We start from the raw sequence: 26,624 nt of genomic DNA, 5'->3' as shown, positions 1-26,624 counted from the left end.
AACTGAGACCCTGAGGAGCTGTATGAGTGATCAAGAGCCACAGGATTGTGAGACTGGAAAATCAGTGCCCTCTCCACTCTGCCTCACTATCTAGAAGTCTATACTCCAAGGCAAAGCCACCTAGTTTTGCTCTCAGTGACGCTGGTCCAGGCTCTTTTCCCTCCAAAGACATGGACCTGGTTGCTTGGGTGATCTGGACCTTTGCTGGCTTGTCCACATGTCTGTGCTATTTGGAAAAAGACACCTCCTCTGGCCTAACTCAGCCCTAAAGGCACATGATCTGACTCACCTTTGGGCAAAGAAAACAAGAGCTTTCTACTAGATGGAACAATGCTCATGACAAGGTACCAAGGGCTTGGGGAGTAGAAAATGGGCTGGGGTTGGTCCTCACCTGTCCCCTACTAGAAGCTTCTGCACAGCTGTACCTGCCAGCTCTGAGAGCCTTACTAGGAACCAGGGCAGAGAGAACCAGGGGAGCCTTCCTTGGGGACTTCTTGCCTATCACTGTCACAAGAGGATACCTTGCCTTGGGAAGATGAGTGGGTCAATAGGAGGATGGTTTTTTAAAAAGTAGATATCTGAAGAATGGAAACACTGGAAAAAAAATACTTTCAATAGAAAGGTATATTAACTGAATTCTAGGACTTAGGGAAAATGATAATATCTAACTGCCCATCTCATTTAGTAGCAGCAGATAGTTATAATACAAATTCTGGCCTTTGGGGTGCCTTGGAGAGCACTGTATTATATATTTGTTCTTTGATTTACATTTTGCCTCAGGATGATGATCCATTCCCAAAAGGTGTTGAGACAACGTGTGTGTGTGTGTGTGTGTGTGTGTGTGTGTGTATCATTACTAGGCAGTACTTTACATGTGCCTCCAGATGTGGCCTGGGGCTTGGGCGGAGTGCATTGCTGTGCCCCAACCCCTGCCCCCAGAAGGAGAGAGGCTGACATAGTAGGCCTGTCTCTCTAGCTCTCCTGCACTTAGGGTGGTGTGGGTAGATTTCATAATATTTTTCAGTGCTCTGAAATGGTCTGCGTTTCCAAATTTCACAGATGAATAGGGAATAAGTTAAGGAAGAGACTTAAAAATTTAGGTTGACCCTGGGTCCCCATCAGCACACAGGGACCAATATAGGACCAGCCACAAAGGCCTTTGCACATGTTAAGACATGTTGGCCTGAAGAGGAGGACGGTGTATGCTGATGGGCCTCAGATTTTGTCTGTGTGAACTGACAAAGGAAGTTCAGCCCACCCTGGTGTGAGTTCAGCACATTTGTGTTTCTCTCTTTACCGGCATAGCGTTGCTAGCATCCTCTCCACACATAAACTGGATCTTTATTGTAATGTTCCGCGCAGATGCTAGTTTGTTAGTGAAGTTCAGCCTCTGTGGGTAGACGTAGAGAAGATTTCTGGAAAACAAAAGATAAAGAACCAGTGAATAAAGTCTGAAGTTTATCTTTGCCACATTCTTCTGTGAATGCTAAAGCCCACATTTGTGAGATAATTGTTCTGAAGGAGTTTCTCCTTTCAGACGTGAATTATTTTTGGAGGAGTGAGGTTTTCTTGATTCTTCCTCTTCAGCTGCAGCCAACTGATAATAACCAACATTGTGCTCTTCCTTGCTACGGAGCGAGATGTGTCTGCTGCAGCTGAGGAAGTTTCATTGCCTTCAAATATGGAAAACTGCCGAGAGGTAGTATGTCTGATACAAAGATAAGAAAGCAAAAAAAGCTTCAGCTCCTTTTATTTCATTTTTTATTATTTATTTTTTTAAAAGATTTCATTTTGAAGTAATCTCTATACCCATGGGCTCAAAATCATAACCCTGAGATCAAAAGTCACACGCTCTATGGGCTGAGCCAGCCAGGCACTCCTGAGCTCATTTTGAATACAATTCAGGATCACAAGTGATGGACCTAACTTCTTATCTTTTCTTTCTCTTTTTCCATTTCTAGTCTGTATGAAGTAGTTTCAATTTCTTTTTGGCATGGCATTCTGGATAGGTTTAGTCTTTTCCTATCTAAGATGACAGTTCAAACCTCCAGCCCAATAAACTATCTGACGATAACACAACAACAATATGAAAAATGCATCCATTTATCTAACAGCTATGGACAGGTACTAGGCTAACTATAATTTTTTATGTTTTTCTATTTGCAGTTTTACTAGCATATTCCTTTTTTTAAAATTTTTATTTATTTATGATAGTCACACACACAAAGAGAGAGAGAGAGAGAGAGAGAGAGAGGCAGAGACACAGGCAGAGGGAGATGCAGGCTCCATGCACTGGGAGCCCGATGTGGGATTCGATCCCAGGTCTCCAGGATCACGCCCTGGGCCAAAGGCAGGCGCTAAACCGCTGCGCCACCCAGGGATCCCTTTACTAGCATATTCCACTAAAAGGTAAGCTCTGGGAAGGCAGAGATTTTTTTTCTAAAGATTTTATTTATTTATTCATGATAGACACAGAGAGAGAGGGGCAGAGACATAGGCAGAGGGAGAAGCAGGCTCCATGCAGGGAGCCTAACGTGGGACTTGATCCCGGGACTCCAGGATCACGCCCTGGGCCAAAGGCAGGCACTCAACCACTGAGCCACCCAGGGATCCCAAGGCAGAGATTTCTATCTAATGTTTTATCCACTGATGAATCACCAGCAGTTGGAATAGTGCCTGGGACACAGTAGATGCTAATAAATATTTGTTGAATAAAGGAACAAATGTGTGTATATATTTTTTTCAGTTCATTCATAGGCCAGGCTTGCAGCTAATAAAGAAATTAATATTAGTGCTGTAATTAGTATTGTCAACATGTCAGTTTCACATTCCCGACTCAAAGAAACAATGATATTGACATTCATATAGCACTTATCCTGAGTCAGGTGATATTCCAAATACTTCTTCTTCTTTAAAGAATTTATTTATTTAAGAGAGAAAGAGCTCGAGTGAGGGGAAGAGGCAGGGCAGAGGGGGTAGGGAGAGAGCAGAAGCAGACTCCCCACTGAGCAGGGAGACCAATGTTGGGCTTGATCCCAGGATCTGGAGATCATGACCTGAGTAAAAGGCAGATAAGGCAGATGCTCAACCATCTGAGCCACCCAGATGCCCCTGAAATACTTCTTATTTATTAACTTATACTGTTAAATTCTCACAATTATCCCATAAGTAAGTACTACTTCCCATGTCACAAAGATAAAAGTGAGATACAGAGACGTTGCATAACTTACCCCAAATCACAAGGGTAGGAAATGTCAATTGGGAGTTGAAGTCAGGAAGTCTGGCTCTGGAGCTGTGCTCTCAACTACTGAGCTGTATGCCCTCTCCTAAGACCCCCACTGAGGTGACAACGACTTTGTCATACTGCGTTACTCATGACATCTCTCAGTGACAAGTCTGCCTCGCTTTCTGGGTCTTATTAACAGACAAGTATCAGCAGGACACAAGGGCTGATTCAATTAGTTAGTGTCCCCTTCTTTGGGCAAATGTCTTGTCCTCCTCACATGTGGTCCACTCTTCTAACTCCTAGGTAACACATTCTCCCCAGAGACACATTCCTGTCCCAAAGGCTTTCGAGATGACAAAACAACCTTCGTGTGACTCAGACACCAGGAAAGGAGTGGACAAGAGGGACCAGGTGACCAGATTTTCCTTTGGTGAATGTGTAGGTTCTCATAATACTTGACAAAGACTTGACTCTTAATCAATACAAGGGCTTCTCAACCGCACCACTGCTGACATTTGGGAGTGACCATTCCATGTTGTGGGACTGTCCTGTGCCTTGTAAGACATTTGGCACCAGTGCTGGCCTCTACACACTAGGCATTTAGTAGGACCTCCCCCTACTCAGCCATAATCAAAAATGTCCCCAGAAATTGCCAAATGTCCCCTGAGGGGGCTCCTAATCACCCACATTTGAGGACCAACTTATTCACACATGTGAATTTGCACAGCAAAGATCCGTACAATGATCCCCAGTAGATTTCCCATCTTTGGGATAGAGTCAATGCCACTCTCTGGGTCCATATTCAAATGTAAAGTATGCTCCACTGGACAAGGGTGAAGTCAATGCTCAAGTATAAGGCAGAAGATGAAAAATCTTTACCTGTTTAATTTATGAGGTCTGCGGTAGTTGGAAGGGAAGGACTAAGCTGGCATTGACTCTGCTCTTGCAACTCTAATCCCTTTGTTGTAATAACCAGATCGATCCTGCCATCACATGTGGGTGAAAAATGGTCATTTTGGGAGCGCCTGGGTGGCTCAGTTGGTTAAGTGTCTGCCTTCAACTCAGCTCATGATCTCAGGGTCTTGGGATCAAGCCCTGTGTCAGGCTCAATGGAGAGTTTGCTTCTCCCTCTCCCTCTCCTGTTCCCCCTGCTTGCGCACATGCTCTCTCTCTCTCTTTTTCTCTATCAAATATATAAATAAATAATCTTAAAAAAAAAAGAAAGAAAAGAAAGAAAGAAAGAAAATGGTAATTTTGGATCAGTGTCTGCATAAAGGCCCAGAATTACCCCATGGCTCTCCTTGCTACAACAATATCACCAGGGACGATACTAATGACCAGCACTTCAGACAAGACCAAGTGGATGGGCTGAGTGAACCCACTCCTGATGGACCAGGCTGACAGCTCCCAGTCAATGATTTGGTACCAGACACATAAATAAAGAGCAAGCCATGTGACAAAATTAATGTTTAAGGGAGAGCTTCCTGAACTACCAGGAAACAGATGCACTGATGCTCAGAGCCCCTGGTCTGCTCAAGTAAGAGAAGTAAAAAGCTTTCTGAGTGTTCTGGAATGGGGGTACCCCTCAGAGCTGAGCCAATGTGAGGGGCTGGCATGGCGAGCTGGCTCTTAAAATAATTTTTTTAAATCACAGTCCAGCCGAGCTCTAATAAAAATTTCAGAGTTTGGAATACTGTTCTGTAATATACTTCATGCAACTTATCACTATAAAAAGCCAAGATGCTGATCTCACGGAGCGTCATAACCCCTTTCATCTTAGGCCAGGTCTGGAGCAGGGCGCATTCCATTACCCTGCGGATCCCTGAAAGCCCAGCCCAAACCAGCGCTGCCTCAGCTCCTCCGCAAAAGCCCAGGTCTTTGCAAAAGGGTAACAAGTCTGTGGGGAAGAAGAGGGGTGGGCTACCAAAGGCTGCCAGGAGAGGCTGGGGGAGGCCAAGATACGCAGGTTAATGTGCGCCCTGAATCGCTTCGAGGGGGAAAGAGGTCGCTCCTTTCCCTAAACGTTTCGACCTCAGAACTCATTTCGTTAATCTGTTCTTTCATGGTGTATTTCACGTGTGTAATGTTCTGAGAAATCACTTGGGAAAACATTGAAATAAACTTATCTGCGGTCGGAGGAACAACCCATATCAAGGGAGGGAAAAATGCGAATGGATTCCCTGCTGAAATAGGATGCAGGGTAAGGAGTGAAGGCTCTCAGGCATCCAAGGAGAGAAAACGCTGCTTGGAATTACCAGGAATACACAGGAGCTGATAACTTTGTGCAGGTTCAAAGGCCAAGGATGCAAATAAATAGCATTCCAATGTCTTACTTTACCCCAGACTGTCTATGTTGGGGGACTTACTGGAGGCAGAATGGGGGGGACACAGTGCTGGGGACAGATCAGAATTGCCATATATCATGACATCTCTAGGCTACTCTCTGCCTCTGGCACTGTCCTACTGATGCCCTAGCCTGGCAGCAACTAGCACACACACTTCCACCTGCCTGCTGGGCTCCGTTTCCAGCTCTTTCTAGCTACCAACCTGTCCTCTTGTTAATCTCTTGTGATCTCAGGATCACAACTGGCTGTAAATGGTCAACTGCATCGACTGCTTCCTATATTTAAGTGCAAAAGAACATAAATGCAAGGCAAGAATGTCATCATAAGGAAATGATTTAAATTCAGATAATAGGCATAATACTCAACAAGCTTCAAAAGTCAGTAACATATTAATATGGCTTCCTCCAAAGAGGAGATGGCAGGCCATGATAGAATGAAGGGATAAGCATCGAATTCTAGGGGGTGAGAGCTGGGAGATACCAAGCCCGGCCCCAGTTTTTGAACATGAGACAATGGAGGCCCTGGGAGATAAAGGGATGGTTCACCCTCTGTGAGTTTGCCACGGAGCAGGCATCGGATCAAGTCTAGTGCTGTTCTGAACCTCGCAAGTGGCTGTGTCAGTGGCACCTTCCAGATCTTGCTTTCTTAAAGTGAGGAAGTCCAACCATGAGGCTGTTAGGAATGGACATGGATGTAGTAATGAGGACGGAAGGCAGTTCAAAGTTGGGTGTGGGTGTGCCAGTGAGGGTACAGACCTCTCTCTGCTCATGCTTCCTCATCTTTGCTGCCACTGCTCTCATCCTCAGAGCGAATGTTTATTGAGTGGTCATGTTAAGACTGGTTAAGGGTGTTGGCTCTGGAACCAGAGAGCTGGCTTTGGGCAAGTTATTTAGCTTTTCCAAAGCCCCAGTGGGGCTAAAAGTCATGCCTACCTTGCAGGGCTATGGTGAGTATTATTAATAAGTAAGAATTTATTAATGATGGCTGTGGTGATAATGATTTCCAGCACACAGCAGGGTCAGATACACACCACAACCTACATGTTCCACTCCAAACCACCCTCATGTCTCACAATTGCAGTGTTTTCAATTCATCTCTTGACTTCTACACTCACTCCTCACAATCTATTTCTTATATATCCGTTGGAAGACCTTCCAAAAGTGTTAACAGATTGTGGCAGGCCCTGATGAGGGTTTCCCAAACTACTCATCATGAGCCTTATATGAGCAGGCCCCTGGCAATTTCCCTAACCCTATTGCTCATTACTTTTCCACACTGGCCCTTTTATCAAGGCCTAGAACATTCTAAACTGATTCTTATGACAGGTCTTTTGTAACTGCTGTTCCCCTTACCTGGAAAAGCTTCTCCTAGTTCTCTAAATTACCAGTCCCTTCCCATCTCCTGGGTTTGGGCTCAATGTCCTAGTGTCAAAGAGATCTTTCTTATCAACATATAGAGTTGGTCAACTCCACTGTCCCTCATATACAAACTCCTCTCTCTCTTTTTATAATCATGCTTATGAAAGCAATATGATTATGACAATGATATATAACCATTTTTCAATCATGAAGAGTTGAAAAGTACAGAAAAGTATAAAGAATAAAATATCGAGGGATGCCTGGGTGGCTCAGTGGTTGAGCGTCTGCCTTTGGCTCAGGGCTTGATCACAGAGTCCCAGGATCAAGTCCCACATCGGGCTTCCTGCATGGAGCCTGCTTCTCCCTCCGCCTGTGTCTCTGCCTCTCTCTTTGTGTCTCTCATGAATAAATAAAATCTTTTTTTAAAAAAAGAATAAAATATCAACTACTCAATATCCTACTCCATTGAGAAACATCACAGTTCAGACTAGCCTATTTCCCTCTGTCTTTATTTCCTCTATACATTAAACAGTTTCATCTTACTGTGTATACAAAGCTTTATCTTGTTTTTGTATCATTTAATGTTGTTCAATTATGACTGTTTTCCCAGTGAACACTATCTTAATGGCTATATCATATTCCCTGTCATGAATTTGCCATAATTTACACTAGTCTCCAAAAATAAGCATTTGGGTTATTTCCCTTTTCTCAATTATTAAACTGTGATGAACACTTTATTTCGCTCCACTGCAATGTGGTATACTTTGGGAAAAATTTCCTTAGGTTCTATAAAGTTCAATTTCTTCATCTTTAAATTAATTGAAAAAACTATCTAACTTTCTTTATGCTATGCTTGAAGAAATAATGAGCCAGTTTGTAAAAATGCTTTGAAGCAGCTGGATGAAAGGGTCTGTGTAAATCACAATGTTAGTAGCCCCACCAGACTGTATAAGCAAGTGAGCTGTCCCTACACTCTTCTCCCGTGTCCCAGTACAGGGGCGCTGCCTACCTGACCCACCCTACCCCAACACTGCTCCATAATTTTGCACATTGCACAAGCAAACCCTTGTGCTCAAACATCATCACCATGGGCTCTCAATGTCCTGGTCTACACTGAACATGCTTTCTACAGGACACACAGCTGGAAGGAAACTTCAAGAGAATTTAGCTCAACATCCATCTTTTTGTAAACCTGGAGATTGACTCCAGGGAGGTTAAATGGCTTTATCAAAACATTTTTTTTAAGGAAGGTGAACTCCCAAGGATCGTTATATCTCTTCTTGCAACAATGCTAGGTGGTGTGTTTTATTAAATATGCATGCTTTTAAAGAGAATGAATATATGAAAATAAGAATGTTAAAAAAAAAAAAAAAAAAAGAATGTTATCTCTTGGGCAGCCCTGGTGGCTCAGCGGTTTAGCGCTGCCTTCAGCCCAGGGCATGATCCTGGAGACCTGGGATCGAGTCCCATGTCAGGCTCCCTGCATGGAGCCTGTTTCTCCCTCTGCCTGTGTCTCTGCCTCTCTCTCTGTGTGTCTCTCATGAATAAATAAATAAATTTTTTTTAAAAAAGAATGTCATCTCTTGAGAGGGAAGATCTACCTGCATTCTCAGTAGTTCGCAGAGCCTAAACCAGGTAAGAGTGATTATCAGGAAACTGATAAATGGGCTCATATGTTTTACACATGATAAATTACATGCCTCATGTTAGCTAGAGAAAAAACCTAAGAATTACGTCATCTAATGATTCTTGAGAAGGTAGCTCATAAGCAAGATAGAAATCCCTGGTTGTGGCTGAACGATTTTGAAAGCTCCCCTAGTTAAGTGCAGGTCCAGCATATATGCACGGCATCTAGTACAATCTCGTTTTTCCCAAACGCAGACAAGAATGGCTCTCCTCAGTCCCATGCATCACAATGCTTAACAGAACATGTGGTATTCATCAACAATTTTCTTTCCAGACCCACTTCAGATGGCTTCTCTTGATTAAAAATTATTTTTGGAAACTTCAAATTTTTTCCACTGACTCCCCAACAGCGTTTCTACTGATTTTTGAACTGCCGTAAGTGAGCAGCCCCAGGAAGTCAGAAGCTAACTTGTGGAATCTGGTCATTCTTAGATGGAACTGGTGACCATACTCTCTCAGCTCCTTACTGTCTTGGGACTGTCTTCTGTTTCCTCTGCTGAATACAGGTTGATGCAGGGGACCTAGAAATCTTACAAAGCCACAATGCAAAGAACACCAGTTTGGCTCTTGCTTGATTTAGCCCGTTGTCTATCTGGTGCGAGAAACCAGAGAGAAGAACCTGCCCTGTCATTTATTCCCAAGATGACATCCGTGCTCTGTCCTATGAGCTTCTCCAGTGTGGAGAGCAGCTCAAGAAGCAGCGAAGACAACATTGGACACCTGTTTAAACAACTGGGCACTTTGAACAGCTCTCTAGCAGAGCTGCTAACACAAGTGAGCCAGCAGGAGGGAAAGCAGAGCCTGGAGAAGAGACCCGGGCAGGTCGGCAAGAGGAATGAAGGCCTCTATCAGCTGGTTGATGAGCTCCAGCACTGGCTGGTTGCCGGCATGAAGCAAAGGGAGAGATTTAACAAGAAGCTAAAGTTGTTGGAGGTGAAGATGGAGGATGCTGCATTCTTCAAGCCAGGTGAGCTTTCTCTGACAAAGGTGGCGGAGATCATCATGGTGAGTGGATCGTTATTGATAATCTTAGTTGACTGTGATTTTGACAGATTGGAAAATAAGCTACAACGGCAAGAATCAAGTTGGAGTTATTTTTCCTGTGAAAAACCTGGTTAAGAAGAGTGGCAGTGCTGATTAATTCTTTGTGATACTAATGTTTATGTGTCTTCCATTGTTATGAATGGCAATCTAAACTATGTTTGGAAAAAAAAAAAATTGTGTCACTTTTGTGCTCCTGAAGGAATGGCTGGAGAATCACTCAGTTATGTCATGAAGCCAAAAACCTAATCTTTTATTCTCTCTCTTTCCGGTTTCCCTCCCCACCTTTCATTGTCTGTCTTCAATCTCTCTGTATGTGTCTGCCTCTTTTTTAGCTCCCCCTTACTTTCTCTCTTTCTCTGTGTCTGGACGCATCCGTCTCCTTCCAAGAGTGCAGACATCAGGTTTCCTGCCAAGAGCTGGGGCTGGCTTGTGAGCAAGGCCACTTTACCCTCAGGATGACAGGCACAGAGCCTAAGACCTAGGAACATCTTAAGATGTCACAAAAAATGTCTGAGGGCCTCCGTTATTAGCTCCAACATATGAAAATCAAACTTCAATATCACAATTAATGATTTTACTTTTTAAAGAGCTTTATGTATTTGAGAGAGAGAGAAGGCACGAGAGAGAGAGAGAGAATGCGTGCACAAGCAGTGGGAGCGGCAGGCAGAGGGAGATGCAGGCAGAGGGAGATGCAGGCTCCCCACCAAGCAGGGAGCCTGATGCGAGACTGGATCCCAGGACTCTGGGATCATGAGCTTAGCTGAAGGCAGATGTTTAACCGACTGAGCCACCTAGACGCCCCATGATTTTATTTTTTAAAAGTTTATTTAAGAAATCTCTACACTCAACATGAAGTTTGAACTCAGGACCCCGAGATCAAGAGTCACTTGCTCTTCTGACTGAGCCAGCCAGGTGCCCCATGATTTTAAATTACATGCTTACCACATCTGACATTTTGTTAGTTCATCAATGGCAACTCTACTGAGTTTAACCAACAGGAAAAAAAAATTTCCCCCACTTTGCAGACTGTTATATATATCTATATATAAAGTATATATAGCAAATAGAGAAGTAGGTGCATCTCAAAATGTTTGAAATGACATCTGGTCAAGTGCTTCAGGTTTAGGGAGATCCTAAAAGGATCTTAGCTATGGATATGGGCTAGGAGAATAAAACACCAGTGAAATCAGTTTTGCTCTCTCATTGGTGTTCCTAAAGCTTGAGACACAAGTGTTGGCTTAACAGCAGACCACTAGCAACACAGTCTGAATTGAAGTAGATTGGCTAGTCAATTAGTACCTGGCTCTCCTGCTACAACATATTGAAACAGTTTTCTATATAAAAAGCTCCCCAGTTTTCTAAACAAACATGCTCAGCCTATTCTGGTAACTTCAAAGTATTCCTTTTTCTTTTCTTGGGTTTATTTTATTTTTTTATTTATTTATTCAGAGAGAGAGAGAGAGAGAGAGAGGCAGAGGGAGAAGCAGGCTCCATGTGGGGAGTCTGATGCGGGACTCGATCCCGGGACTCCAGGATCACGACCTCAGCTGCAGGCGGTGCTAAACCACTGCACCACCAGGGCTGCCCTTTTCTTGGGTTTAAAAACTCTTTCTTTCTAGCCCTTTCTGCAAAGACAGAGCCAAAGAATGGATGAACTGTTTTTGGACATGGAAATGCAGCACAACCAACTGCATGAATGTGATGCCCTCATTTGAAAACTATGGGAAAAGGTTGGTGGCTCTAACTGCTTTGAATACATTGTTAGCAACTGACTTTGATTCTAAGAGAATGAAATTCAAATACCCATTAATACCAGTGATCTGAAAGTTGTGTCTTTTATCAGGCATTCCAAAGAAACTCGCAAGTCTAGGTACATTCTTTTAAGGTTACTTATGCCAGGTAAGCTGCTGAGGAGGTGGTTTTATTTATTATTCACATTTCGCTGCCAGAAAAATATTTTTTAAATGTAATAATAAAAATAGCTAACATTATCGGGGCATATGGGTGGCTTAGTTGGTTGAGCTTCTGACTCTTGATTTCCACTCACGTCATGATCTCAGAGTCACGGGACTGAGCCATGTGTTGGGCTCCGTGCTCAGTGGAGAGTCTGCTTGGGATTCTCCCTCTGCCCCTCTCACCTGTGCATGTGCTTTCTCTCTCTTTAAAATCAATCAGGAGATCCCTGGATGGCTCAGCAGTTTAGCGCCTGCCTTCAACCTAGAGCGTGATCCTGGAGTCCTGGGATTGAGTCCCACGTCAGGCTCCCTGCAGGGAGCCTGCTTCTCCCTCTACCTGCTTCTCCCTCTGCCTGCGTCTCTGTCCCTCTCTCTCATGAATAGATAAGTAAGATCTTTAAAAAAAAAATCAGTCTTTTTTTAAAAAATGGCTAACATTATTTCTTACTGTGTGCAGGCACTGTTCTAGGCACCTAAGACAGATAGTATGATTACCTTCATTTGATTACCTTCATTTGGCAGATGATAAAACAGAGGCATAGAGAGGATGTATAACTTGCCCAAGGTAACTAGCTAGCAAATGGCAGATGGAATTCAGACCAGGTGCCCTGAGGTTAGACCCAGGGCACATAACCATTGCTAACTCTAAGACCAACAGTAAATGTCTCTTTGGTCCACAGACTCACCAGAACTTTACTATGTGATCCTTTATTATATTATTTACAAGGGCAAAAGGACGTTCGCCCAAACAAACTGTATGATTTTTTTTTAAAAAAAGGCTTGAAATAACGTAGTTAACTCCAAAGATGAGAGTGCGTACTGTCCCTCAGTATTAGAGGTCTTAATGTTTTAAATACATCAAGAACAAACTGAAGTTAGAAATCTTAGAGCACAATATTTGATATATTCTAGAATTACTGAGGAAACCTGCAAACCTAGTATTTTAAATGGGAGCATGCTCTGTGAATACATGCTTATGAGTGAGCTAAGGCTTTGCTACTCAAAGGATGCCCGGGGAGAGGCAGTGTCAGCACCAGTACCACCTGAGAGCCCGTTAGGCTGCATCACAGCCCCGCTGAATCAGAACCTGCATTTTAACGACATCCCAGGTGATTCAAATGCACATTCAAGTTTGAGCAGCACCGATTCAGGAGAACTGATTTGTTTTTAATTTTGCAGATAGATGAATCCTAGGGTTCACTGTGTTTCCCTTGTTTTTTGTTTTTTTCCCCTGTGTGGCTGGTAGAAAGCTCAAGGTCACATGTGCAGCTAACTTTTTAAAGAACTGTCAAGGACATGAAGATATATTCTGGTATTAACCTTACCCAGATTTATATTGATTTCTTTCCCCTTATTTTCCTTTCACTCAAATTTTATACTTATTATATAGTCTCCTAAGCTACCCCTGATAATTTTTAGAATGAGGTTTATAAATAAATGCATATAAATAAGGCATTTTCCATGCCTAGCCTTGTCATTCTGTGCTCCTGCCATTATTTGTGTTCGTTCCCGTTTCCAATTCTTAGGTTAAAGCAAAGCGCAAATTCACAAAGGAATCCACAAAAAGTGCAAAGAGAAACCCTTGTGCGTAGGCTGAAGATTATGTCCCAGCTTCAGAAATCAGAGCAAAAGAAAATGCCTGTGACTGTCCTAGGGCACCCTGGGAAATGGAGCAAGATTAGGAGGCACTGGGGAAACTACCACAGCAGCAGCTTGCCTCTCAGTAACCTCTGTGCCTCGCAGGCTTGGCTGCAGTGTTTCATATAAAGCTGGTACTGTATTCTGAACTTTGGGGATCCCTACCCGCCATCCCCACAATCAGCAAACAGTAGTTAAGAAGCCAGAGACAAAATGTTACCAAACTGTTCAGAAACACTGCAATCAATGACCCAATATTCTCCCTCACACAGTCCTGTTACATTAAAAAAAAGAAAAGTGCTCAAAACCAGAAATTAAATGAGAGAAAAAAAGAAAGCAAAACAACAGTAAACTCTTATATATCACTTTTAAAGATTTGGTGGTAACTCTGGGAAACGAACTAGGGGTGGTGGAAGGGGAGGTGGGCGGAGGGTGGGGGTGACTGGGTGATGGGCACTGAGGTGGGCACTTGACGGGATGAGCACTGGGTGTTATTCTATATGTTGGCAAATTGAACACCAATAAAAAATAAATTTATAAAAAAATAAAGTTATATGATAAATAAATAAATAAATAAATAAAGATTTGGTGGGGGCTGAATGTCCGTGCTTTCTCAACTGATGAACTACAGTTTGAACGCCACATACGGTGTCTTTACATAGAACGTTATTTTGAATGTGAACTAAATACAGCTCCTATGTTTGCAGAGCACTTTTCTCTTACATCAATCCTGTCCCTTCTTTTTATGAGAGATAAAAATTCGTCTTTACTGAGAGTCTAGAAACCCAGCACTCCTGTTAAATAAAGCAGGCCCTCAAGCTGGGGCAAAGACAATGCCACCTTTTAGAAACACGTCAATGGGGATCCCCGGGTGGCGCAGCGGTTTGGTGCCTGCCTTTGGCCCAGGGCGCGATCCTGGAGACCCAGGATCGAATCTCACGTCAGGCTCCCAGTGCATGGAGCCTGCTTTTCCCTCTGCCTGTGTCTCTGCCACTCTCTCTCTCTCTCTGTGTGACTATGATAAAAAAATAAAAATAAAAAAAAACCACACACATCAATGCACGTAAGCTCTCCTTAAAACCCACTCACTTGTTTAAGAAAGGTCTACTAGTTTTCAACAGCACAAGACCTAAAGGGAAAGTTGGGATGTTTACAATCTTACATCTTATCTGGATCAGATTTCCATTGAAAAAGAATCACAAATACATGAGCATTTGAGACCTGCTGGGGAAAACAGACTACTGTAGGAAAAGAGTAAATTTCTCTCCAACCTGACTTGAAACTTTAAAATCCTATTTCTTTGAGCTCTCTTTTTTACTGTAAAAAGTTGTTTTCACTCCTATATTGCAGGCTTGTTTTTTGGAGTTGTGGGTTGTTGAGGGGTATGTGTGGAGACTCTTCTCACCTTTGAGGATCTGTCAAGAAACAGTTATCTTTCAGGGTGCCTGGGTGGCTCAGTCAGTTAAGCATCCTGTTCTTGGTTTCCGCTCAGGTCATGATCATTCATGGTTTGTGAGATTGAGCCCTGCTGTGGGCTCCATGCTCAGCGGGGAGTCTGCTTAAAGATTCTCTCCCTCTGCCTCTACTCCCCTCAAATAAATAAATAAATAAATAAATAAATAAATAAATAAATCTTAAAAAAAAAAAAGATATTATTTTTCTATTAAGGAGGAATGTATTGCAGTTGTCCCAGAAACATGCCAGGTCAACTGGAAGAATCTCCTTAGCAAGCTTTGTCCTCAGCATCCACGGAGTTCATCAACCCTCCATCCTACTCATTCCCACTTTCCCATATTCTTTCAAATTCACACAACTGGAGCGCCCCAACTTTTGTGGTTTGGTTGGAAGTGTGGTAGCAGCTTCCAACATGACTCCCAGTAATCCCTGCCTCTTGGTATTCCAACTCTGTGAAATACCTTCCCCTTGTGTGTAGGCTGGACTCGGGGACTTTCTCTTTCCTTTCTTTCCTTTCTTTCCTTCTTTCCTTCTTTCCTTCCTTCCTTCTTTCTTATTTTTTATTGTTGTTCAATTTGCCAACATATAGAATAACACCCAGTGCTCATCCCATCAAGTGCCCCCCTCAGTGCCCGTCACCCAGTCACCCCCACCCCCCGCCCACCTCCCCTTCCACCACCCCTAGTTCGTTTCCCAGAGTTAGGAGTCTCTCATGTTCTGTCTCCCTTTCTGATATTTCCCATTCATTTTTTCTCCTTGGGGACTACTTTCTAACCCACAGAATACAGCAGAAGTGACAGGATGTCACTCTGGAGGTTTACATAAAGACTCTGGCTTCTATCTTGCTTACACACACACACACACACACACACACACTAGCTTATTCTGAAAAAGCCAACTGCCATGTTGTGAGCTGCCCTCTGGAGAGACAAATACAACAAAAAATTTACAAAGGACTCTTGCCATCAGCTAGTCATCAATGAAAGACTATATAATCCAAGAGGAACTGAATCCTGTCAACAACCCCATGAGTGAGCTTAGAAATGAATCCTCCCCTAGTTGACCCTTACGGTGATCACAGCCCTGGCTACCACATAGCCTGGGAGATAACAACTGTTGTTTTATGCTGTAAAGTTTTTGTTACACAGCAACAGATAACTAACATGAGCATATATATTTTTAAAAAGCACGTGTCAGGTATTCGTATTTGCTGATATTTAAACTTGTGATTCCTTTAGAAAATGATTTACCTTAGAGAATTTTTTTTAAAGATTTTATTTATTTATTCATGAGAGACAGAGAGAGAGAGGCAGAGACACAGGCAGAGGGAGAAGTAGGCTCCATGCAGGGAGCCTGACATGGGACTCAAACCCGGGACTCCAGGACCACGCCCTGGGCCGAAGGCAGGTGCTAAACTGCTGAGCCACCCAGGGATCCCCACCTTATAGAATTTCTGTCTCTTAACTGGATCTCAGAGTTATTCTCCTGGCCTAAGGAATATAATATAATATAATATAATATAATATAATATAATATAATATAATTAATATAATATATTATAATATAATATATAATATAATATATATAATATAATATATAATATATAATATAATATAATTAATATAATATAATAGCAACCTATACCATCATGTTCTCAGTATCAAAATAGCCTCTTTGGCATCAGTCCAATCTCCAATGAAATATAGAACTTGAGAATTTCTAAAAATATAAGTAATTTTTCTTTGGTTCTAGCTCTGATTCCATTACCCAAATTAATTAATGTCTCCTCAAGAGGCTGTGACAGGTTAGAGAAAATGTAAGAAGACTGCTAAGAAGTACTAGCTGCACATGTCCTTCCTTCTCCTGTGAAACGGCAATTTTTCTTTTAAAGATTTTATTTTATTTGTTTTTATGATAGTCACACAGAGAGAGAGGCAGAGACACAGGCAGAGGGAGAAGCAGGCTCCATGCACCGGGAGCCCGACGTGGGATTCGATCCCGGGTCTCCAGGATCGCACCCTGGGCCAAAGGCAGGCGCCAAACCGCTGCCCCACCCAGGGATCCTGAAACAGCAAATTTTTAATGAAATCTTCCCCAAGTAAAAACAGAACGAATGTTTCAATAATATTTGGTGCTTTCTGAAAGACTTAAAATTTGAGTTTAAAGACACTGCGTCAAATAAATAAATAAACAAACAAACAAACAAACAAACTGTGTCAATGCCAAAATCTGGACTGGGCTGCATTTTTTTAAAGACCACCACACAGAATTGTCACATGGATAAGGAACATGAACCAACCTATAAGCTCTTTTAAGGAACAGAGGGAGCACATTTTTTCCAGGCTTTGCAAATAGTTTCCTAAAACAAATCTGCCAGCTGACAAAAACATACACATACCAGAAAATTTCCAATCTCTGCTGTTGCTGAAACTGACTCTTTTTTTTTCCTTTGGGGCAGAGACTTTATTAACACAAAGTTAAGACTTTAATAACACGAAGGAACTAGCCCTACCTATTCAAAACAAACAAACAAACAAACCAGCCAATAAATAAGTAAATACTGTTCGTTAAAATGCTTGCTGCATCATTCCTGATGGTTTCAATACTGTCAGATGCTTCAGTTTAGGTTGGGGAAGCAAATAGTGTAATTGGGAGTGCATCCACTAAGACACGAATTGTCCAGATGCCCCCAACTCCCTCTATAAACATATGCCTGCCTTGGGGAGAGAGAAGGCTCGTCTGGGTTTTGGGGGTGGGAGAACTTGCAAAGATCTCGAGGTGGTTGCACGACAAAGCTACCTGCATGTCTCTCAGCAGATGGGCTCACCTCTAAGTGATTCTGGTCTCTCTTAAGAGACTGAGCTGTGCTTCCAAAGAGATGGATCACTCTTGGTCTCTTTCAACGCTGAGCATAACGCCTGGCATGGATAGAGGCCCTAAAATACTGGACAGGTGAATGCATCAACATTATTCAAAGGGGCAACTCCTGCTAGATGTGCAAGGTTTTTCAAAGGACAGACGGTGTGGAGGGAGTACAGGGACGAGTTCTCACTCTCCATGCTCTCACCAATGTGACAAGTCTGTGGAGGCTGTGCTCATCCCCAGACAACTCGGAAGGCTGAGTAACTGTCACTGTCATGGGCTCTGATTCTCCTTGCCCTAGAGATGCACAGGGTTAACACATCCTTGGCTGCTGGCCAGGGACATGGATGTTCAGGCCAGGGTTTGGGTTAGCTCCAACACAACTCTGGGCAAAGACATTAAAGACCCCATGAAAGAAGCAGCCCGCGTGCCCTGGCCCCCATAAGGCTGTCACAGTGGGGTCGTGCTCAGCAAGACAGTGATTCTTGCTCACATCACCTACCACAGTTCCTGGAAACATCACCTACCTCAGAGGAGCGCTTAGGCTCTCAGGCCTATTGCCTAGTGCCTCAGCAACTTTGGAGGTGTCACTTTCAGAGCTGTGCACCTAGAGTCACCCAGCAGCCTCTGGTCAGAGCCTGCACTGGGGTTCATCAGGCATCCTTTCGGCTGCAGGTGTCTTTCGCCATGTCCTCTGCAAACGGTCACACACCCAATATCCACCCAACAAGCACAGGAACTGCTGGGAGGTGCTGATATGTCTATAGAATCGTGTATTAGGTAAATGCTATATTTCTGGGCAAATCCTGATCCTCAGCGGGAAAGTTCTACATAGCTACAGTGCAAAAAATAGAGGGTTTACCCAACACTTGCTGTGGCTAGAGAGCTGGCCAGGAACTTCTGTCAGAGCAGCTCTACTGGAAAGCATTGACCACTGCCACCATCCTGTCCCGATGAGTAAAGAGACCCTGCACATAACAAGGACAGCTCTCTACCCTTCACAAGCTCCCTTCCTATTCCACTTTATCAATACCAATTCAGTGAATGTGGCTCTGCCTACTGAGTAGATCCTATAAAACCCCAGGGTCTGCTTCATCCTCACAGAATCTAACTCATTAAATGGAGACTGGCCTGAATTCCAGGACCAGGGAAAGAAAACAGAGAAGGAAATAATGGGACTATCAAAATATTTTACATGATGTAAACAAAGTTTACAATGTTTCAATGACAGCTTCATGGCAGTTAAAGGAACTGCAGACAGGGACGCCTGGGTGGCTCAGTGGATGAGCATCTGCCTTTGCCTCAGGTTGTGATCCCAGAGCCTGGAGATTGAGTCCCACATCGGGCTCCCCGCAGGGAGCCTGCTTCTCTCTCTAGGTCTCTGCCTATCTCTGTGTGTCTCTTATGAATAAATATTTTTTTAAAGCTGCTTTTTATGTTCAGTCTCAACAAAATTTCATTGGTTTCAAAATATTATTGCAGGAAGAGGCTGGGGATCCTAAGTGTTCTCGGTTTGCTTTTTCACCAAGTAAGGACAGACCATTAATTTGAAGTTTGTTTTTTACAAAAGAGAAAGCAGCCATCAATCTACGCCTTCACGTGTGGGGAGGCTGGCGAGGACGGTGAGAGAAAGCCCATCGCAGGAAAGTGAATCACCATCTTTCCCTCTTCCTCTCCTCCCTGGGAAGATCCCATTGAGGTTACAAGAGAATTACAGGAGCATCCAAGGGTCCTGGATGGTGTGCACTTTGGCGGCACCCAGCTCAACGGTGGTGAAGCAAAAAGTTGTGCCATCAGGATAAGCAAAGACCAGTAGTGCAAGGAGGAACAGAGAGAACACAATTCTGAACTTGGGGTGAGCTAAGGCTTTTGCATTTCTCTCTCTCTCCCTCTCTCTTTTTCAATTTTCTCAAAGGTGAAATGGAATAAGGGCCCATCTGTGTGTGTCACCCTGGCGGGCGTGAACTAGCAGCCTGACGTGGCAACAATGCAAATCTATGAATAACACGAAGGAACTAGCCCACGTCCTATCTGTGAATCTAAGGCGGGATCTCAGAGGAGCTGCTGCACTGGTCTTGGGACTTTAATAGGAGAGAAAACACCACTAATGTCACCTCCATGAAGAAAGTGGTGAGGGGCAAAGGAACCACAGGTGTGGTTTTAAAACCTGAAACTCTAAGAAAAGTTGAGAAATGAGCTTCGAGATGTTTTTATTGCTCAGTGTAGGATTTTTTTTAAGATTATTTATTTATTTATTCATGAGAGACACACACACACACAGAGAGAGAGAGAGGTAGAGAAAGAGCAGGCTCCATGCAGGGAGCCCGACGTGGGACTCGATCCCTGGGCTGAAGGCAGCACTAAACTGCTGAGCCACCTGGGCTACCCTCAGTGTGGGATTTTTAACCTTCGACATTGAAATCTCTTTCAAATCTTTCAAAGGATGGGCAGTCCTGTTGGCCCGGTGGTTTGGCGCCCGCCTTTGGCCCAGGGCCTGATCCTGGAGACCCGGGATCGAGTCCCACGTCGGGCTTCCTGCATGGAGCCTGCTTCTCCCTCTGCCTGTGTCTCTGCCCCTCTCTTTCTCTCTCTGTGTTTCTCATGAATAAACAAATAAAATCTTTAAAAAAATAAAAAAATAAAATAATTCAAAGGAGCCAGGAAGTTGAATTCTTCGACCATTATCCTTATTAAACTACAATGTTTCTATTTCTACACTGCTGTGTGGATCTCAGTTTACCTTTTATTTTTCAAAAATCTTTATTTGGCAGAGAGAGAGCACGCACAAAAGCAGGGGGAGCAGCAGAAGGAGAGGGAGAGAGGGAGAGAGAGAGAGAGAGAGAGAGAGAGAATGCGCAGCAGCAGGCTCTCTGCTGAGCAGGGAGCCCTATGCGGGACTTGATCCCAGGACTCCAGGATCATGACCTGAGCCCAAGGCAGATGCTTAACCAACTGAGCCACCCAGGTGCCCCTCCCCACTGGGCAGTTTACCTTTTTAAGCTGTCAAACAAAGAACCTAAAGCAAATGAGGTAGAACTGACACATTTTTAGTTTTATGACCATTTTGGCATTTAGGCCTGCAGATAAAGGAAATCCATCTTTTAATTATAAAAGATACATGAATTCTGACTGATGATCATTTTTAGAAATTACCTTCTGACCTGGTAAAACTGAGTCCTTTCCTACTACAGAGCTATTGGTAGTTGAATTTACAGCAGCAAAATTTAAAATAGTAAAGTCTATTTTACTGTGTGCTGGGGGGGCTAGCCTGCCCTGCCCCAACCCCTACCCCACTCTGTCCCCTGGGAAGATCTAACATTTGGACCCAGGGCATTGTGACTTCTGTTGAGAAGGGTCAGGGGCACCGGGTCTGAGGCCTTGAAGCCACAGGACCTCTATCATGAGTGGGAGCTGTTAAAACATCTGTGCTTTAGGGACACCCAGTTGGCTCAGTGATTGAGTGTCTGCCTTCATCAGTCCAGGGCGTGATCCCAGGGTCCTGGGATCGAGTCCCACATTGGGCTCCCCGCAGGGAGCCTGCTTCTCCCTCTGCCTAAGCCTCTGCCTCTCTCTCTGTGTCTCTCTCATGAATAAATAAATAAAATCTTAAAAAACAACCCCCCCCCACACACACACACACACCTGCTTTAGAGATGGCCAAACCTGTCGCGGGAAGAGCAGGGGAAATTCTCACTCCGGATCATCTATAAAGCACATGAGGAGGTCAGAACTGAGCAGGAGAAAGCTAAAAAGGAAAGAAGCTGTTTTCCACTGCATGGCAAGGGAAGCAAAAGGAAACAATACCCCTAAAGGATAGCTCGTCAGAAGGCAAAGCACTTCAAATAACCAATTTGAAAATAATAATTTTTTAAAAACCGAAGTCTCAAAATCAAAGAAAGAGCGTGTTCTGATTTTTAGGAGGCTCCTTCTAACCCAGGCTCACTGTTCACCATCATAATCAAATGCAGGCCCAGAGCTGCTTTATTTTCAGCGCCGTTTCCCTGGTGCTTCTGCTTCATCAACCTTATGCTCCCTGCTCGTGTCCAAACAGGATGCTGCATGAACCTGCCTGCTGGGTGCTGGATAAAGGACCCGAGGGAAGAATGACACCACCATTCAGTGGACAGAGCGGGATCCTTCCTGACGACGGTCACCCTCACGCATGGTGGACGACTGTGGGACTGTGCAATCGGGGCCATCACCGCACACACGACCTCCTCCATGACATTTCCTCACCGCCCCTCATCCTTTCTTCAAACAATTTTTTGAGTACTGTTGCCATGCAACGTGGCATTAGTTTCAGATGCACAACATGGGGCTCCAAAATGTGCCAGGTTTCTAAGATCATGATTTCCTGAATGAAAGAACTTGACCGGTCAGAATATGTCTTTGCCCCCCTGCCCCCAAATGACAGTAGCAGTCTCTCGGGACATTGGAATACTTCTCAGTTTCTCTCCGTCCTGCGCTTCAAGGGCAAAAAGATAAAGTGTGTGTTTTCCTTTAATAAATCATGACTCTATCTGCTTTGTAATGGAAAAAAAAAGTAACTGGCTGTGTGGGCACCTAGAAAGTGAGCAAATTGTGCCCTCAAGTGGTCGAATGTTGAACTGGAAGGCTGGCTTGGCAAAAGCTGCGATTGATTGTTGCTAAGTCACCTTAGGTCGCTGGCTCCCCTCCAGATCTCTTTCATTCTGAAAAGGAGGAGGACAACTGAGTTTTGGAGCAAGGCATCAGAAGAGTGGGATTGTGTTCTGCGTTTATTACTGAGACCAACTTGCCACAGCGATGTCACATACGGGGACTTAAGTATTTGGATGATTCAGGCACCAGGGATTCACTTTGCTTTTGCCTGTCTTGCACTGTTGTTCTAAATAAAATGCTTGTTTATAATAATGTTTGTATTCCACAAGCAACTGCTTGCTAAGGCTAGTAAAACCAAGGCCTGGGTTTTAGGGCTGCCTGTAAGGCAGAGTTCTTTCAACATCTCTTTAAAGGGTGAATAGGAGAAATTTCGCCAATAAATATGCTTGCACAGGTGTGAAAAGTTATGTGAGATTTCTTTTTCAGTGTAACATCATTTGTTACAAAAGACTGGTAACACCTTAGAAGCTCATTGTCACGGGTTAAGTAAATCATGATACTTCTAAATGAGATTCAGTGCCGCTGTAAAAGAGGAGGCAATTTTTTGTATTCATATACAAGTGCTCTCCAAAATCCAATATTCAATGAGAAATCAAGATGCAGAACAGTGTGGAGATTTTGCTATAGTTGCATTGTGAAAGGACAAATACCAGGGCTATATTGGCTTGCACAGACATCATTTATCTCTGGAAGGATACACTTTGTTAAAAATGGTTGTTTCCAAGGGTCAGAATAGGATTGAACTGTGGAATTTACATGATTTTCATCTATTTTGTTCACTAGTTATTTCTCTAGTGTTTAGAAAAGGGCCTGGAACACTGGAGGCACTCAATATTTGTAGAATAAGTAAGCGAATAAGATCATATATATATTTATATATACATTTATATTTTATATATGCATATATTATATAATATGTAAATATAAATGTGTATATACACACACACACATATTTAAAAGCTTGTCCCCAAGGAAGGTATTGGATGACTAGAAGTCAGGAGTGGGAGAGAGAATTTTCACTCTGCATTTTTGTACTTTAATAATTTAGAGCCATCAGAATAGGTTATGTGTTCCAAGATAAATCCAAACAACTCAAGACACAAAAAGAATGGGGAGTTATCATTTTGATAGTTATATAAGGAAGGTACTGTTTGATGGTGATTTACACCAAGGCCAATCACATCAGAAACCACCAGTTGTTCATTAGCAATGATGCTGGGAGTATTAACGGCATCTGAGCATATTGCGCTATAAAAAACACTGTCCTCATGTGGAGCGATTTCCTACCCCAGGACTTGGTCTTTGCCAAATCATCTCACCTGATAATCCAACATAAACTGGGATCAATTCCCAAGTCAGGTGGATAGAGTTGCTTGGCCCTCTGTAGCAGGGTCTCCAGGTGGGGCTGGATATTTGCACCTTTTTCTAATTCTCCACAGCCGACTCTGAGATACCCCCAGACCCCAGCACACAGCACTGAAAAGCTCCAGTCTGGATATACAGCCAGCTAAGCTCAGATTAGGAGTCCATTTTCTTGGACCAAATAAAAGTCTCTCTCAAGGACACCTTCTACTCTCCAAGCCCGGGCTCCTTCCTAACCACCTCATCCAGAATTATCTCTGGTTCATTCCTTCTCTTATAAATCCTATTCACTAAACTTTAGCTTTCAGACACCCATTCAGGATTAGCTCGCACACTGGTCCTGTCCCATTCTCTTTACCTCTGTGGGATGCAGCTCTGACGGCAGTTTTCAACATCCTGCTCCCCCCGTGATATGGGAGGCACCTCCCTGTTAAAGCAGACATCAGGCGAGCTTTGGGGAATGCAGACTGCTGGTCTGAGAACATTCTGCTAAATAGGAGGAGGCCTGAAAACAGCTCATTATCCATCAAAGAAATCATGTTCTAACTGATATACTTGTTCTCAGCAAGCACAGTCCTCCACAGCAAGTCGGCTAATTGGATAAAAAGGCCTCAGAGCCTTTGGAGGGCTGGGATAAGAGATGAAAACGCACTTTCTGCGCCTTTCTCTGATATAATCACCAGCTAAAGGGACGGCAAGGAGGTTAACAAGCTCATTACAACCTCAGCGCCTGTGATCTCCACACACACCCCCGTGGAAGCCGCAGGACCAGGTGCCCTGAAAGGTCAGGCTGGGCCCCGGCGGCAGCCCCGCTGTTCCCCTCCTGCCCCCGCCGGAAGGCAGCAGCTGGTGTCCCCAACACCAGCTGCGGGTGGGGTGGGGGCCCTGGGAAATAAGCCAGGAGTGGCCTCAAACATGCCACTGGGCTGACAACTAGTGTGTTCTTAATCTGGCCATGGAGAAAGGAGCGCCAAAGTCAGATGCGGATAATCCTGTGGATCAACCTCATTTTCCCAGCTGTTCTGCTCTACTTTCAGAATCACTGTCCTGCTTGTGACTTTGCAAAGGGTCTGGGCTGGGTCTGTGTCAGAGAGTGCTTGTCTATCATCAGGCCTCTACCCCTTGGGGTTGCACATGGCAACACAAATGGCCAAAGCTCCTAGTTTGGGAGACGTTGGCATTCCTGGGAATAGCACTTCTTGCTCTAGAAGTTGGCCTATTCCCTCAGAACGTGTGTCTCTTCCAAGTGACTGCCCCGCGATGGCTCATGCGGATATTTCTGGAGCCCAGTGTGGTACTCCTATAACTGATCTAGATTATTCCTTAAAGCACTCTGAATAGAGCATAGGCACCAAGGTGGATGCCGCAGAGAGTACAGTGTGAACGCTGCTCCTTTTGGTCCAAGGTGGTGACTCTGAGGGTACCTGAAGAGGTGGGAGGAATGAGGGGATTGAGGACAGGAAATCAATGTCAGATTTCATCATCTCACATCATCACAAGAAGAGTGGTCCACAGGCTGGTGAAGCCCAAGAGAAAGAAAGAGCCAGGGCAGCCCAGGTGGCTCAGTGGTTTAGCGCCACCTTCAGCCCAGGGTGTGATCCTGGCAACCCAGAATCGAGTCCCAGGTCGGGCTCCCGGCATAGATCCTACTACTTCCTCTGCCTGTCTCTGCCTCTCTCTGTCTCTCATGAATAAATAAATAAAATCTTTAAAAAAAAAAAAAAAAAAAAGGAGCCAGAAGTTTGATTCAGCAGTCCTAGTGGCCTCAAAGGCATGACCTCAGTTTGTGTCAAGATTTCAAAAGCCCATGTGATACGTCACACATTCCTGACTCAAAATTCTCGCCTACCATGGAAAGGGGTTGCACACTACAAGCAGCCTGGAAGAAATGGCTGAGGCACACTCTGAAAAGCCATTCTGCACTGGACAAAATTAAGGAAGAATTCACCACAAAAGAAAGAACTGGAAGTAATACTCTCTGCCGCAGACCTACTAGATATGGATTTAAGTGCCATGTCAGAAATACAATTCAGAAGTACGATTATTAAATGACTGTGGCTCTGGATAGAAGCCCAAAGGGCTCTAGAGGAAGTCAATGTCAGCCTACCCTAACCCCATTTTATTTGAGACTCTGTGACAGATGCTCCTTTAGAGACATAAAAATAAGTTCTACTGGGTTCTACCCACACGGTGGTAAACTGAAGCCTCACCCATATCAGAATCCTTTAATGTGTGGCTCTGGCCACCACTCCCATTCAAGTCCAGAAAACATCTGCTGTTAGACCCAGGTAAGGGCCCCTTCCACCAAGGGAGATTTGCAGCCCAGGTGAAAATGACATAAATTTGAAATTCAAATCCTGCAAGCGTCCTGCAAGTGGTCCTTGCTGGACCACTAGATGTATCCCTTCACAAGTCCCAGGTAGATCAAATTTCTACAAGTCAGGCCATAGTTTGAATTCATGAGATGGACCCTCTATAAAACAAGGAATTATGCCTGAATTTACCAGCTCTGTAAATTTTAATTTTCATTTCCTTGATTTTGGAAATGGGATGCGGCTGTGACCAGGATCAGAGACCACAGCCACGTGAACAGGGAAGGTCACCTGTGTGCCAAACCCATAGCATGATGCCCAGAATTCAACTAAGTCAAGGGAAAACTTTTCTTTTTTTTTTTTTTTTTTTTTTTTAAGGGAAAACTTTTCTAAAAGAAAAAGGAACCACTGTCCCTGCTGAAATGATAAGAATTTGTGGGACAAGAGAGGACTTCAGGGCAGACCCACCATTCATACCATAATGGAAAGAGGTTTAGAGATCTTTGCTTGGAAAGAGACTTTGATGGGAGGGGAAGGGGATAGAAAAGCCACAATGTTACAGGTCTCTTGAAGCACAAGGAGATGAGAAGGCACAAAGGGGATGGGAATTTGGACAGAGATGAGCAGACTAGGTCAGCAAAGGCCAACAGTCAGCTCACCCATCTAACCCGCGGTTCAGATCTGACTCAAGTCTGCCATTTCTGTTTTGTGAAATGGGACTGGAGGGACAAGATTCATCC

General features: G+C 43.9%; 1 protein-coding gene across 4 annotated transcripts in view; it reads right to left on the bottom strand.

Annotated features, from left to right (window-relative positions):
* DOCK8 (dedicator of cytokinesis 8) overlaps positions 1-26,624 on the bottom strand; it is a 229,918-nt gene that overhangs the window by 90,513 nt on the left and 112,781 nt on the right. For all 4 annotated transcript variants that reach the window (XM_077908265.1, XM_077908274.1, XM_077908284.1 and 1 more), the window contains one exon: positions 1,298-1,415. In XM_077908265.1, coding sequence (XP_077764391.1) covers positions 1,298-1,415 — 118 coding nt within the window. The remainder of the gene's footprint in view (positions 1-1,297; positions 1,416-26,624) is intronic.

This window comes from Canis aureus, chromosome 1 (assembly GCF_053574225.1).
Source record: "Canis aureus isolate CA01 chromosome 1, VMU_Caureus_v.1.0, whole genome shotgun sequence".
Lineage (NCBI taxonomy): Eukaryota > Metazoa > Chordata > Mammalia > Carnivora > Canidae > Canis > Canis aureus.
This window is presented reverse-complemented; position numbering and strand designations above follow the sequence as displayed.